Source organism: Trichechus manatus, unplaced genomic scaffold, assembly GCF_000243295.1.
Source record: "Trichechus manatus latirostris isolate Lorelei unplaced genomic scaffold, TriManLat1.0 scaffold00009, whole genome shotgun sequence".
Lineage (NCBI taxonomy): Eukaryota > Metazoa > Chordata > Mammalia > Sirenia > Trichechidae > Trichechus > Trichechus manatus.
Window position 1 is genome coordinate 13,771,908 of NW_004443945.1, and position 16,698 is coordinate 13,788,605.

Here is a 16,698-nt window from a genome sequence, read left to right on the forward strand (position 1 = left end):
AGATTAGTTACAATATTTTTGTTGTTGTTAGCTGTCCTCGAATTGGCCCCCAACTCATGGTGACCGCATGCACAATGGGATTGGAGCATTGTGATCTATAGGGTTTTCACTGGCTGGTTTTTTGGAAGTATATTGTCAGGCCTTTCTTCCTGATTTGTCTGAGTCTGGAAGCTCTGCTGAACCTGTTGAGCATCAGAGCAGCACACAAGCCTCCACTGACGGATGGGTGGTGGTTGTGCATGGAGTGCATTGGCCAGGAATCAAACTGGGGGTCCTGCATGTAAGGCAAGAACTCTACCACTGAATCACCACTACCTCACAGTTTCAATATTAAGACTGTGTACATATTATTCTCTGTAGAAGCAATTACAGAGAAGAGAGCCTCAAAGAAAGCTATATCACTAACTTGAAGTGGAAGAGTTGTTTCAAATTAACTTCATGAGAAGCAATTTCCAAGTGTCAAGGTCAAGTGAGTTTTCTTTTCTTACTCTCCAATAAGACTCAAAATCATACCTTGTTTTAGTTTGCTGCATCCTTGGACCATTATTGTCTGGTACAGTTTTTTGTTTTTCCAATCAGCTCTTTTTAAAATTGGTTGAGAAAAGAAACATATACCAATCTACCAGCCATAGAACTCTTTTATTCATTGCAGTCTCGTCTGTCCAAAGAGCACTGGCGTCAATATATGTAATTGGCTTCAGTGACACTTTTTAGGTTTGAGCAGCTTTGGTTATACGTGTTTCTTTTCTGCTGCACTATTGGCATATGAAATTACTAATGAAATTAAAAAATGTTCACTCCTCCCCTACCCCCAATAGAATGTGGATTCACTACTTTTCTGGTGCTTTGCTTAGAAAGGTGATTTCTCTTAGTTCTCTTAGTTATTTACTTGATGCTCTGTTAGGTGCCATCGAGTTGGTTCGGACTCATAATGACCCTGCATACAACAGAACAAAACCCTGCCCAGTTCTGCAGCATCCTCACAGTCATTGCTATGTTTGAGTCCATTGTTGCAGCCACTGTGTCAATCCATTTCGTTGAAGGTCTTCCTCTTTTTCACTGGCCCTCTACTTTACCAAGCATGACATTCCTCTCCAGGGACTGGTCCCTCCTGATAAAATGTCCAAAGTACGTACGATGAAGTCTCGCCATCCTCCCTTCTAAAGAGCATTCTGGCTGTACTTCTTCCAAGATAGATTTGTTCATTCTTCTGGCAGTCCATGGTGTATTCAATATTTTTGCCAACACCATAATTCAAAGACATTAATTCTTCTTTGGCCTTCCTTATTCATTGTACAGTTTTCACATACATATGAGACGATCAAAAATACCATGGCTTGGGTCAGGCACACCTTAGTCCTCAAAGTGACATGTTTGCTTTTTAACACTTTAAAGAGGTCTTTTGCAGCACATTTGCCCAATGCACTGCATCGTTTGATTTCTTGACTGCTGCTTCCATGGGCGTTGATTGTGGATCCAAGTAAAATCCTTGACAACTTCAGTCTTTTCTCCATTTATCATAAAGTTGCTTATTGGTCCAGTTGTGAGGACTTTTGTTTTCTTTATGTTGAAGTGTAATCAGTACTGAAGGCTGTAGTCTTTGCTCTTCATCAGTAAGTACTTCAAGTCCTTTTTGCTTTCTGCAAGCAAGGTTGTATCATTTGCATATTGCAGATTATTAATAAGTCTTCCTGCAATCCTGATGGTTCATTTTTCTTCATCTACTTTGTGTATATAAATTATACAAATACAACAATTGGCATACACACACACACACACACACACACACACACACACACTTATATATATAAACTGAACTAAACCCATTGCCTGCGAGTCGATTCCGACTCGTAGCGACCCTCAATAGGACAGGGTAGAACTGCCACATAGGGTTTCCAAGGAGCAACTGGTAGATTCAAACTGCTGACCTTTTAGTTAGCAGCCGAGCTCTCAACCACTGCGCCACCCTATATACGTGTGTGTGTGTGAACATATTTTGGTATATATTTATACACATGCACACACACCAATTACCAAAATACCAATGCCAATATATACCATAACAATAATTATGACTAAAATTTTCAATGCAGTTTTGTTTTTTTTAGCTTCCAGTTTAACTTGTGTTTATAAAGTTCAACTCTAATTTTATAGCCATGTTCCTGTCTTTAGGGTATAAATATGACTCTCATTTGAACTTAGTAATAAAATCTTTTTCTTATACTAGGCACTGTGCTCTGGGCCTTGAATTTGCAAAGATGATTAAGATAATTTTAGTTCTCAAGGAGCTCACAGTGAACCAGGTTCCATTGTGGTCAGTGTTTCGTTTGCTGGGTTTTATTTTGTTTTGTTTTAGTTTTTCCCTTTTAGTAGAAAGCCTAACTTTCCAGGTTTATTATTGTAAAATGTAACTTCTCTTATGGAGGATTTGGAGACAGATTTTGGATTTCCTGTTTTCTGTTTTATTAAAACTCTCATCCCCATATCTCCCTCTTGTGTTTTAAAAGACAAGGAGAAAGGTCCACAAAGTGGCCACTCTCTTCCCATGTGATCTTGCTGACCATGGCTTGTTGGTGCTGAACAGGAGTAAACCATGTCTCATTTACACAAGTGCAATTACCTGGTGCTTAGTGACGAGTGCTGTAGAAGGGTGAACCTGTGGGCTGCCAGGGTGGATTTCAATCTCAGTCTTTCTTTTTTCTTCCTTGCACATGAACACTCTTTGCCCTTTAAATTTAAAGCAAAGTGATTTACCACATGCCCAACTGCAAAGAAGTTGAAGACTGGCCATTTTAAAAGATTTTTAATAATAGAATTGTGTATTATAAGGAAACCAACATTTGTTCAGTGACCCGAGGTTCTAGGAACAGGCTAGGTACTTACATACGCATTAATGTATTTGACTATTGGCACACTAAAGGAACACTGAGATCCCATTTCACAGATGAGAAAACAGATGGAGCGTGAGACAAGCACCAGCTAGAAAGTAGCAAATCAGGATTTGAATCCTAATCTGTGTGATGCACTTTACCATGCTGCCTCTATGAATTTTCCTTCTCAAATATTTTCTTCCTTTATAAATATAATATTCTGAATCCAAACATAGCCCGGAAAGGTTCCACTCAATATACGTTTAGGTAGGACAAAATTATTTTTATTAAGTGTGTTCGGCTTTCTGTTTTGTATCCAATGCTTCCACCCCTGGATGCTTATGCCAGCTTCTCTGCATCTTCCAACCTTCTCTGACAGATCTCATGACTTGATTACGTGCTGCTTCCAAATTCAAATGAGGTGTTAACATTTGCTGTATCACCTTCATCTGATAAATAGCTTGTCTAGTTAAGGGGGAGGTGGGATCTGTCTGACATGCTTCTTCTTTATTTGGAAATCTTTAGAATCTCTCAGAGGGCAGAGTGCCTTTAAGTGGGAGATTGCATCTTAAGTGCAGAGTCTTTTCTTTATTGGTTGTGAGCCAAAGGATGGAGAAAGGAGAGAAAGTATATGGGTAGACAGGATACAAAATAATGTGAAACTTGCTGAGGCAGTGGGAGGAGATTAATGATGAAGACATAGCCATCTCCCAAGAGTTGTTGAAACCATCTGGTCGCCAGTGTAATCAGGAGAGTCCCAGACTAAGAACAGATAGAGGACTTTTCATTAAGTGTAGTAAATGAAACCAGTAAGTGAAATTGGAAAATTGCTCAGCCACATCCATGCATAGCTGGTGGCTGATTTAATCATTTAAAAATGCATACTCTTTACCAAGAAAATGAAAAATAACACTTTTCCTAGTCACACAGTACATATGATATCAGAATACTAGGATTCGCATTCTGGCTGTACCACATATGACCCTTGTCTTTTGGCCAAATGAATTAGTCTCATTGAGCATCAGTTTCTTCATCTGTCAAACTAGCATAAGAGTTGCCATGCAGGTTAAATGAGATTGCAATGTGAGAGCTTTGCAAACTATACCAGTACCAGTTGTCGTTGAGTTGATTCTAACTCATGGCAGCCCCATCTGTGCAAGAGTAGAACTGTGCTCCATAGGTTTTCAGTGGCTGATTTTTCAGAAGTAGATCACCAGGCCTTTCTTCCAAGGTGTTTCTGGGTGGACTCAGGCTTCCAACCTTTCAGTTGTAGCAGCCGAGTGCATTATCCATTTGCAAACTATAGAGTTGCCTAAAATATTATTACTTCATTTTTAGCTCACCCTAAAAGAACTCGCAATTATGCTAACTGGACCAGTCTGATTACCCAGTTTATGGATTATCTAGTCCCCCCATTTCCCTTTCCCTTTTGACTTCTTGCATTTTTTTTCTGTCCTTTGAAAGTATCTTGGAACCATCATGAAACAGAGGAGAAGAGCAGTTAGAAATTTTTACTTTATTTTTAAATTTCTTGGTGTTTACAGAAGCTTAGTGGGGAGAAAGTTGATAATAGCCCAGTTCACGAAAAGCTCATTGTATATACCAAAAAAGTGGCCTGTCACATTTTAAAGGCACTAAACCCTTCTGAGGAAATTACCTGTCATCTGGTTTCAAAACTGTCTTGGCAGACTTCTAGTAGATGCTGACACTTTTAATTTTTCCTGAGAGCTATTAAAATTGTAGGACTTTTGGAACAGTATTCCCAAATCACCTTGATAGGCCAAGTGATTGAATAGAACATGTGATAAGGATCTTTCCTCTGTGATGAAGCACCAGGGAAAATCCTGAGTTGACAACTGGTAAAGTGATCGTAGATCGAGCCTCTGAGTTTCTCCTTGTCCAAGCATCTATAAGGAGCTCTCTTGCAACAGGAAGGTGTCTTTGTACCTGCAAATAAAATATTGTGTTCATCTTGCTGCTTTTCCAGTAGATAGTACATTACCTCTTACCAGTACCTGTTGCTGTAGAGTCACTTCCGACTCATGGCGACCCCATGTGTTGCACAGTAGAACTGCGCTCCACAGGGTTTTCAAGGAAACATCACCAGGCCTTTCTTCCAAGGTGCCTCTGGGTGGGTTTGAACCACCAGTCTTTCGGTTGATAGTCCAGCGCTTAACCATTTGCACCCCCAGGGACTCCCACAGTGCCCTTAGGTCACATTAAAAATGATTGCTGCTTATTCTGTACTCCAGAGAGAGATGCTAATGGTGTTTCCCATTTTCTGGGAAAAGGATAGTAAGAAATAGGAGGGAAATGGAATTCACCTAATGTGTGTGCAACATGAAAATGAAGGATCTTAGCAATTGCAGCCCTCAGTCTCTGAGGGATAACTTGGTTCCTTCAGAAGTCAAGTTTCTTAGGCCTCAATAGACCTCAGTTCATAGGCTTTTAAATTCCTAGTTTAGCTAAAGGAAGATGGCTAGTTTGGGGAAAAAATTGTCTGTGAGATAATAGGGTGCTACATTCCAATTTAATATGACTCAGGCAGCTGGTGGTCATACACTTGCAGTACTCTCTGAGGAAATCAGTTATTTTCAGTTATAGATCAGGATTTTAACTGAAATTTGGCATTTGATTAACCAGAGTGAGCTCATCTGGTATGCCGGCATCTCTTTAACATGCACCCACCTTTATGACTGCTGGATATGATCCGGTTGATGCCAGTGAATCTATTATTCTGACAAATGCTAATCAGAGATAGGATTCTGATTTTAAATTCAAATGCACTATTAACTTTTCTAACATTGTGCGCTTCTGATGCCCTCATTTACATGATTTTTTAAATATGCAATTCTGGCTACAGTTTTATTATCTGAGTGTTCTTTTATTTAATGTAAGTTTTTTGAGGAGTTTTTTTAAAGAATGTGAAAATATCATGAGTCTATTTGCAACAGAGATATGCAGTGGTTGAACTCCATGTGACCTATATTAATAGTTATCTGTCATCAGGGTAGTTAGGACCACTGGAGTCAAAATGCCTGGCTTCAAATCCTACCTCCTCCAGTTTACTTATGTGGAGTGTATGTAATGTAATTGTATGGAAATTATTTAACCCTCAGGTTTTTGAGAAGATTCAATTAGAATCGCACATGTATCAGCCAGTTTTGCTAGGTTTGCTGCAGTAACAGATGCATGTAAAATGTGAGTGGCTTGCAACTATAAAGATTCATTTTTCATTCATATTCATGTCCAGTGTGGGTTGACTCTGGCTCTGCTCTATATCCTCTTCATTCTGGGACACAGCTGAAGGAGCAATCCCTGTCTGGGACAGCAGGTCTCATAACAGAGGGAAAATGGTGATGGCAGAATCCCATGATGGCTTTTACAGCTTCTGCTTGGAAGCTGCAATGTCACTTCCATTCATATTTAATTAGCCAAAGCAAGTTAAGTGGCTAAGCCTGATATCAGTGAGGTGGGTAGTATAATCTTCTACAACATGCAGTTCACATTGACTGGAACATAGTAAATGCTTAATAAACACTGTTACTGTTGGGTGCCATCTAGTCGATTCCAACTCATAGCAACCCCAATGTGACAGAGTAGAACTGCCCCACAGGGTTTTCTTGACTGTAGAAAGATTTTTTCCGTGAAGACAGAAGCAGATCACCAGGTCTATCTCCCACGGAGCTGCTGGGTAGGTTTGAACTGCTGACCTTTCAGTTAGCAGTTGAACACTTAACCGTTGTGCCACCAGGGCTCATTCAGCAAACACTAGGTCTCAAGACTACATTATAGTTTGTGATTCATATTATCCTCTGCTAGGACAGAAAAAACTAATGTTTAGGTCTTCGTCAGATGGTTCTCTTAAGTGCAAATTAAGGTGCTGAATGCCTCCTTTGAACTTTCCAGGGAAGGTGGTCTATGGAGAACCCATAGCAGCAAGTCTTGGCACAGACGGCACTCACTACTGGAATAAAGAATGGCACCATGCGGCCCACCATGTCATGGGTCCACCCCTGCGGCCAGACCCCTCAACGCCTGATTTCCTCATGAATCTATTGGCTAAGTAATTATTTTGCAGATGATTGTGAAGTAGTTTGTCAAAGTCAGGTGCTTTATGAGTCTCAGGTCCGAGTGAGGAGATCTTGTCCTCCTGTCTGGAGCTTTCATTGGCCTCCCAGGATGCCCTTCTGCTTGGAGAGTCACTCACCTGGAGACCAAAAGGGATTGGCTTAATGATGATACATTGTCAAAACTTCTCCTGGACACAGAGAAATCAGATTATTTTCACTGAAATGTACTCTCCTGATTTTTTCCTTCTCTTTTCTAATTGTTCTTGCCCAGAGCCTGGGCTCTTCATTATGCCTATTTTTATCAAAATACTCTTGAATTTTTTTTCTATGCTGATGTAACCTGGAACCAGATGTGCCTATTATATAGGAAACTCTGTTATTTTCTGGGAGGCTCTGACAATTTTTCTTGAGAATTCTACCATTCACAGACATCCTGACACTCCTCTTTCACAGATACTCAGATTCAAGTGTACAGAGGACTTTTCACTACAGACTGTACAAGTGTTAACTTGCCTCTCCTTTCAGCTTCCTTCCTCCGTCATGCTTCTACCTCTCCAAGACTATTCTCAAGTCAAAGCAGGATTCCTGTCCCTGGAGACATCAACATTCTCAGCCAATCTCACATATCTGGTCATCACAGTGTTGCCATGTGGCCAGAGGGTTACCCTGGTGAACCTGCCCTCTCTTCACATGGATCCTCGTAGTGATATCTTTACATAGTACTCTACTCACATGGAACTTTCATGTGTATTATTGCTAGTGATTCTAATAATCTTCATTAAGTAAGTATAATTGTCAATTAATGATGAGAAACTGAGTTTTAAACAAGCCCATGAGCACAGAACTGGTAAGTGATGGAGTTGGGCCTAGAACCCAGGTTCTTCTAAGAGTATGTCTAAAAGTACTTCTTCAGCAGAGCAAGAAAACAAATCCCAGAATAAAGATGAGAATGGGGTGATATATGTATTTCAAAAAGCTACTTGCTTTACATTGCCTTTTTCTGACTTTCAGTTGAGAAGTCAGGAGACTGGGAAAGGTTATTGAATTTTCCTCCTAATCTATTTTATCTGCTCATCCCCATCACACTTGTGTGTTTTTCTCTTTACAGCGATGATCTAACCACAACAGGGACTGACCACTGCACCTTCAACACCTGCCAGAAAGCTCTTGGGAAGGATGATTTTACAAAGATTCCCAATGGGGTAAATGGTGTTGAGGACCGGATGTCAGTAATATGGGAAAAAGGCGTGGTAAGTTTCATAGGATCCAGCCCATTTTGCCTAATTTGTCAGCCAGGATCTGACCTATTTTGTCACTGGAGTGACATAAACCTTTACTCACAACAAAACAAAGAAAACACATTGCCATCTAGTTGATTCCAACTCATGGCGACCCAATGTGTTACAGAGTAGAACTGCTGCATAGGTTTTCTTGACTGTAATCTTTATGGAAGCAGATTGCCAGGGCTTTTTTCTGCAGCTCCACTGGGTGGATTTAAACCACCAGCCTTTAGGTTAGTAGTTGAGTGTAAACCATTTGAGCCACCCAGGGACCCTCAAACATTTATAGAGAAGCTTTTTGATTGTTTTTACTAGGGTAAAGTCTGGGAATTCAACACTGTCTTCCCTTCTCCCATAGGATAGTATGAGCAAAGAAATAATTTTTTTCTTCATTTAGTTTACAGGATGCATTGCAACATTTTGCAGAGACATTAGGGGATGAATTTAGACTGGACACCAAAAGGGCTCTTATTCAAGACTTAAATTTTATAGCTCTTATGCTTGATTTCTCATGTTCTTGAATCCAAAAGTCTCATATGTCACTGGAGCAAATACTTGAAATGATACAAAATACTTGAAGAATTTTTATTATGTTCAGACCTCCTTTTCATGAAATCTTTATAGGTGTCCCTTTTAAAAACCTTTGGATATCATATTTTAAAAACTCCTGTATGAGGTCACATAAATAATAATTTAACATCTAGAAAGAGAAATTTTTAAAATTCCCATGCTTTAAACTTGTTTCTCTGAGAATGGAGAAGAATCAGATGGCTAAATGTCCCTGTGTTATCCTGTCCAGCCAGTTGACAGGCCTTTCTCACTGATCTCCCTGAAATTCTCTCTTGGATGGCACATAATCGTATCTCAGACCGCAGAATCCTCTTTGATTACTTTTCCTCTACCCATACCACCTGCCTTAATTTTTGTTAATTTCATTTCCAAAATGCCTCCTTATTTCCATCTTCATGACAGCCACTCTGGTTGAGGCCCATGTTCTGTTTGGACCATTGCAGTAGCCTCACAACTTGCCCTGCCTCCAGTCTCTCATTGTTGCAGTCTACTCCATACTCCAGTACCAGAGTGGCCTTTCAAACGTGATGTTCTGTACATGCAACTTTCCTCTCTAAAACCCTTTAAGTTTCTCCATTACTTATAGGATAATATTTGAATAATTCATTTACATATAAGGATTTTCAAAACATCTTTCTAGCCCTGTCTTCTGCTAACATCCTCTTCAATCCTCCTCTTCCTCCATCCTAACTCTTAACTGTTCCAGACAACTTCTCTTCTCTTTGCTTAGATTTCCTGGTAACAGTTCTTTGAACTTGGGTTATTACAATGAGTATCTTCATTACTGCAGATCATAATCTATTACAGTTCCCAAGTATACGAAGGCTTCAAAGTGATTGAATATTTCTTAATAGCATACAGGGAACCATGTTACTTTCTGAAACATTAAGATGGTGTACTTATGGGAATATTCCTTTCAGGCCATGGTTCTTAATCATTTGTTGAGACAGGAGATCTTTGATAATTGAATAAACCTTAAAGATGCTCTTACCAGATAAGTTTACATAGGTATAAACTTTCAACCATTTATTTATCATTTTAGAGGGGTCACATCCTCTCAAAGTCTGTCCATATTAAAACCCCTTGCAATAGACTGTCCATGATTGTTGATTCATGTAAACTTCAGTTGCTCAAAATTGAGCCTCTTGAGTTGTTTTTTCCTCTTTCTAAAAGTGTTGCCACCTGATTTAAAGATCAATCTAATTTTAACTCTATAATATTCTGTTTAATGTCTCCATAAGTATTTCATAAATCTTAGGTCTGCAATTAATAAACCAGATCATAAATGTAGTAGATGGTAGTGGTATAATTTAAAAGAGAATTGAAAACACAGTCGCCAACATTCAGTTGTCACGCACTGCAGTCTTGTGTGATTCTGGGAAGGATGGCAGAATTAGTGGGAGTGCTTTTTCAAGCTGATAGGTTTTTGAAAAGTCATCTTCAGGCTTCCATATGTTACCACATCATCATCATTATCATTATGATTATTTAAGACTTATCAGTATCCACAGATGTGTTTGCCTCCACAGCATAAGAAAGTAGGTGTAGATCTCTTTGGTTCTAAGAGATGCAAGTCTTGTATATCAATAGGAGATTTTTTTTTTAAGTGTTTGATCATTAGAACAAATGCATTTTCTTCCTTGAATTGTGTTATGGATTGAATTGTGCCCCCACAAAATATGTGTTGTAAATCCTAACCTCTGTAGGGTGGCTATTAGTCTGAATCAACTCTATGGTTTAGATGCCTGTGGTTATAATCCCATTTGGGAATGGGTTGTGTTTGTTATGTTAATGAGCAGGATTAGTGTAGGGTGTATCTTGAGGCTTTCTCTTTTGAGATACAAAGAGATTAAACAAGCAAGCTAGAAGCAGAGATGTGGGAAGATAGACATGTACCACATGAAGATCACCAAAGAGCCAGGGAATAAGGACCTTCCCCCAGAGCCAACAGAGAGAAAGCCTTCCGCTAGAACCAGTGCCCTGAACTTGGCTTCTAGCCTCCTAAACTGTGAGAGAATAAATTTCTGCTTGTTAAAGCCATCCACTTGTAACCCAATGAGGATGGGTCCTGCCCAGTGCGACTCCTCGAGTCAACTGAGAGACACCAGGCCTTTGAGAAAGAGAAAGTAAACTTTATTGCAAGCCGGTCAAGCAGGGAGCTTGGAGTCTAAGTCTCAAATGAAGCTCCCTGAGGTTGGGGATTCTAGGGAAGTTATAGGGTTTGGGATAGGGAACTTATACATAATTCATGAAGTTTCTGGGAATAGGTGGGCAATTCCAGGAGCTAATTAACATGGGGGCTCAGTGGGGGGTGCAATATGGTGGCTAGGGGGCATGTGTTTTTTGGGGGGGTATTATGCTTTGCAGCTTATTGCTCATGTCTAAATGGGGAGGGGGTGGTTAGTGAAGCAACCTTGAGCAGAGAAGCAGTACGAAGGCCTTGAGCTGCTACACAGAATGCCTTATCAGGAACTCACAGATCCTGGCTGTGATGGGAGGAGGAGGAGCAGTTTAACCCTGTCAGTTACACACTTGTGGTATTTCTGTTATAGCAGCACTCGATAACTAAAACAAATTGTTTTACAGCATAGTGGTAAAATGGATGAAAACCGATTTGTGGCAGTTACCAGCACAAATGCAGCTAAAATCTTTAATCTCTATCCAAGAAAAGGAAGAATAGCTGTAGGATCAGATGCTGACATTGTGATTTGGGATCCAAAAGCCACAAGGTAAGTCTGAGTTCTTGTATTCCTTGGCTTCAACGTGGAGAAAAAGCACTAACTTGAAAAGGGATTATGCATTGGCTTTAAACAGCCATTCCCTCTTAGAGGATTTATTTAGCAATGCTCAGGTATTTTGAGCCTGTGCACAAGAAAAAAGTTTTGATGTACAAATATTTCTTTGTTTATCTTGGCACAGAGGATGCAAAAGTTGTGTTGTTTACCATTCCCTGGACATTGATATGTGTATCAAACCAGTATGAATTTACCACTTCAGTGCTTGGCAAATTCCCGGATTCACATGGAGGAAAGGCACAGAGCAGTGAAGAAAATAAAAGGCCTAGCCTGAAAAAGGCTGAATTGAAAACTTGAAATAATTACAGCCTTTTTTTAATGCTTTCAGAGAGAAAAATTCCAGCACAAAGGATGTCACTTTGAGTTAGCCAAATTTTCCAGTTGAGTTCGTCTTGAGCCTATCATTCCCAGTAGACTCTAGCTTTTTGTTTCCAATTTCCAGAATTCCGTTAATATTGCAGGTCTGGCAAATTCCACCACCTAAGGAAAGCATTCAATAGAGGTTGAAGCTCTGCTGATTTCTCTTTATAGGATGTTAGCATAGACAACACCTGCATCCTGATTTGTGTTTTCTATAAACTTTGCAATTGTGATGGATAAAATTCCATTTACTTTAACATTTGTGTGTGTGTGTGTGTGTATGTGTGTGTGTGTGTGTGTGTAAACAGGAATACTGTATGACCTTCTGCCTTTATTTTAAGGTATTTATTAGGTCTATTAGGTATTTCACTGTAATATCCCTTGGGGGTGATACTATTACAAAGACCCCATTTCAGTTGTAGTACTCCTGGGCTCCCCTCGAGGAAAAGAAGATCATTTGAGAAGCACTAGGCTACCATCACTGCGATCCTAAAAGCAAGCCCCAGATCCTCTCACAGAACTACAGTTGTCTTTTTGTGATTGACACTTTCCTCTGGGCACTCATTGTTCCAACCTACAAACCAGTTCACACAGCTGACAGGCCATGATCATGACAAGTAACCTTTAGCAAGCACTTCAGTGAATCACTTCATTGCCAGTTTACAATCATGCAATGTAGTATATGGTGGTATGACCATGCTATGTATATAAACATCCTAAGATATCAACTAGACACAATTCATGGTCTCTGTTAATATGTTAACAAAGAACTATTGCCCACTGAGAGACTAAATATCTGCTTGTCAGATAGCCTGTGTCGCTTCTCCTCTTCCTTGCTTCCCCATCTGCATAAGAAATGAAGCCAAGTGAAAATAATGTGGGCAGCTTGTCTACTCGGTTAGAAAAAATCGTGCTTGGGAAGACAATGGAAAAAATTGCTTGGATTTGGATGTATCTGTGGATGAATCGAGCATGCTGTATTTGCAGAGCTCCTGATATTTTAAATATCACTCGACAGAGGGCTGTTGTATGTCCATCAGGGACCTGCCCAGGGTCATCTCCGCTGATATTCAAACAGCTCAGGCTGCTTTAAGTACTAGGAGCAGATAGGCTTTTGAAATGACTTGTGACTTATATGGAGATAATGAGATTGTCTTAGAAAACCTAAAAATGTTTAAAAGGCAGAAAACTATCATATGGAAAAAATATTTGTGAAAAATGACTCTTTTGAAGCATATAATCTGGGGAAATCATAATAATGATAATAATTAATAATTTGCATTTTGCACAGCTTTCAGATCAAAAACCAAACCTATTGTCATTGAGTCGATTCCGACTCATAGCAACCCTATAGGACAGAGTAGAACTGCCTCACAGGGTTTCCAAGGAGTGGCTGGTAGAATCAAACTGGTGACTTTTGGTTAGCAGCCAAGCTCTTAACCACTGCACCACCAGGACTCCACACTCTCAGTGGTATTTAAAAATGCTTTGGTATCTAAAATGCAATCTACAAGGTAAGACAAATATCATCGTCTTATGACAGTGAGAAAACTAAAACGCAACAGTTTAAGTGACAGATCTGGTACGAATGTCCTGACTGCAATCTCGTATGCCTTTCATGAGATTCAGTACCAGGATATCTCCTGATAATCAAAGCAGAACACCTTTATTTATACTTGACTGTTCACGGTCCACTTCAGCATTCATTTGTTCTTTCCATCAGGTGGGCCAGTAACTAAACTTTTTTTTTTTTGTCTTGAGTCTGTTCTCTATTATTCCTTATCAGAGATGAAGGAGAAATTAAAATACTGTGTGGTGATGTGGCTGTGCAGTCAAATTCCTAATGACGTGCAGAGTCCAGGGAGACCATTCTCTGTGGTTCTTCTATACCCTGGGTATCTACAGCATCACCCAGCCCGAAGAGGAACTCTGGCTGTTTTAATTTCTGAGTGTGACATCAGCGTAGGTCTAAAGCATTGTTTTGCTTAGACAACTGGACAAAGAGAAATGACCCGAACGTAAGGTTGTGAATAATTCACTTACTTTATTTGCCACGTATTGCTGCTTAGAGGATATTTATAGGCTGTGATTATGTCTCTTTGACTCATGTTTTAGACTATATAAATTTAGACCACTCCGTTTCTCACAAGTTTTAGCTCCCGATTTCTGTAACATTCTTTTGTACTTTCCTTTGCTCTTCAGCTGTTTCGGAACAGAACGTAATGATCCAGATGTGTAGTTTTTTTTTCTTCTTAAGATCTATATATTGCCTGCTTAATTTCCCTAATTTCTAGTCTAAGAATAACTTAAGGTCAAACTAAAAAGCTCCTATACTTCTAAGTTTCTTTCTCTCTCTCTGTTTCTCTCATCAATACTTTAGTATTTCTTACATAATAACCGTCCTTCACTTTATACGGTGGTGATAACAGAAGATTGAATATGTAAATTTTCATATATATGCCTTTTGTGATTAGCTAAGTTGTCTTTGTCTACGTCTGCTGATTGTTTATACTAGGCACTGTGCATAATGAAAACAAGCACAGGTCCGAGAGCCTGAATGTGCAGGTTCTACTCCCGGCTCCACCACTGCTGAGCTGGAGACCCCAGCAGGCCATTTGAGGTCTCTGATAACCACTATCTCATACGTAAAATGAGATTATTAATAATTGTTCTGCCTACCTCGCAAGGTTTTTGTTAGACTTGTATGAAATAATACGTGGGAAAATGCCTTATAAAAAGTGCTACCCAAGGGCAAGATATGTATTATTATGATTATTTTATATTCATCCAGTTTGACTGGTGTCATTATTTGCAGTATATTCTCATTTTTAAGGAGTCCCTGGGTGGCGCAAATGGTTCAGCACTCAACTGCTAACTGAAAGGCTGATGATCCACCCAGAGGTGCCTCAGAAGAAAGGCCTGGTGATCAACATCCAAAAGATTACAGCCACTGAAAACCCTGTGGAGCACAGTTCTACTTTGAAACACATGGGGTTGCCATGAATCAGAATAGACTTGACAGAAACTTTTTTTTTTCTTTCTCTCTCTTATTTAGGTATTCTCAGCTATTTTGCCTGTGATGACCAGGGAGGCAGATAAACCCTAGAGTTCTATTCCTCCGACCCTTGGATCCTTGTAAAAACTGGAGACATTTTCTTAAATGTCTTATTGAAAAATGGAGAAATGTTATCTTTACATGGCAGGATATACTAAAATGATCTACCCCTTTTGGGTTTCTTTGACTTATTTATATCTTGCTTCTCCAGTCCTTTTATTTAAGAATTTTCCTTCAGCCAAACATCAGGATTTTATGAATTATTATTATTGATCTTTTTCAAAGTAAAAATTGCAGAATGTGGGAACCAGGAGACAAGGGGACATTCAAGAGGAGGCTTCATAGAACAATGAATCTTGAGGAATGTTTGAACAAGGAGAAAGTGCATTTATCATGGTTTATATCAAAATAGATTGTTCCAGAAACTGTGTTGATTCCTTATCTGGGTCAGTCATAGCACCAGCTTTCTCTATTCTTGTCCTGGTTGCTAAGAGAAAGTTGCTCATCTGGCCTGGCTGTTCCTGGTCAAAATTTATGCTGATGACCTCAATTAGGACCTTTCTGATGCACAGCAATATTTTTAGCCTTCTCTAACTGTTCACACATTGTCTATAGCTTTCCGTTATTCTTGGACACCACCCCTGCCACTGTGGTGGCCTGCCTCTTCTCATCCTGCAGTCTGAATTCTGTTGAATCCTGTGTACCCCACTTACAATACTGTGCCACAATCTTTATTCACTTGTCTTTCTCCCTCATTAACAGTCTTGAAGTCTAGTTCCATGTTTTTTAAATAAACTTTTTATTATAGAACAGTTTTAGATTTACAGAAAACTTGTGAAGATAGTACAGAGAGTTCCTGTGTACCTCACATCTAATTTCCACTCTTATTAATATTTTACATTAGTATGGTATATTTAGGAGCCCTGGTGGTGCAGTGGTTAAGTGCTCGGCTGTTAACCAAAAGGTCAGCAGTTCAAACCCACAGGGCTCTCTGTAGGAGAAAGATGTGACAGTCTACTTCCATAAAGATTTACAGCCTTGGAAATCCTATGGGGCAGTTCTGCTCTGTCGTTTAGGGTCAGTGTGAGTTGGAATCAACTCAACGGCAATGGGTTTAATGGTATCGTATGTTTGTCACAATTGAAAAACTAACATTGACACTTACTATTAACTAAAGTTCATATTTTATTCAGATTTGCTTAGTGTTTATTTTTATTGTGCTTTAGATGAAAGTTTACAGAGCAAATTAGTTCCTCATTAAACAGTTAATACACAAATTGTTTTGTAACATTGGTTGTCATCCCCACCGTGTGTCAACACTCTCCTCTTCTCCACTCCGGGTTCCCTGTTTCCATTCATCCAGTTTTCCTGTCCCTTCCTGCCTTCTCGTCTTTGCTATTAGGTTGATGTGCCTATTAGTCCCATATACATGATTGAACTACAAAGCACGTTCCTCACATGTGTTATTATTGGCCCTATAAACCTGTCTAACCTTGGACTGAAGGATGAACCTCAGGAGTGACTTAAGGACTGAGTTAAAAGGGTGTCTGGGGGCCATACTCTTGGGGTTTCTCCAGTCTCTGTCAGACCAGCAAGCCTTATCTTTGTGTATGTGTGTGTGAATTTGAATTTTGTTCTACATTTTTCTCCTGCTGTGTCCAGGACCCTGTATGGTGATCCCTGCCAGCGCAGTTG

General features: G+C 39.6%; 1 protein-coding gene across 1 annotated transcript in view; it reads left to right on the plus strand.

Annotated features, from left to right (window-relative positions):
• The window catches only part of DPYS (dihydropyrimidinase), a 122,202-nt gene that overhangs the window by 45,069 nt on the left and 60,435 nt on the right, over window positions 1–16,698 (plus strand). Inside the window, exons 5-7 of the mRNA XM_004370705.1 lie at window positions 6,780–6,936; window positions 8,052–8,193; window positions 11,380–11,522. Coding sequence (XP_004370762.1) covers window positions 6,780–6,936; window positions 8,052–8,193; window positions 11,380–11,522 — 442 coding nt within the window. The remainder of the gene's footprint in view (window positions 1–6,779; window positions 6,937–8,051; window positions 8,194–11,379; window positions 11,523–16,698) is intronic.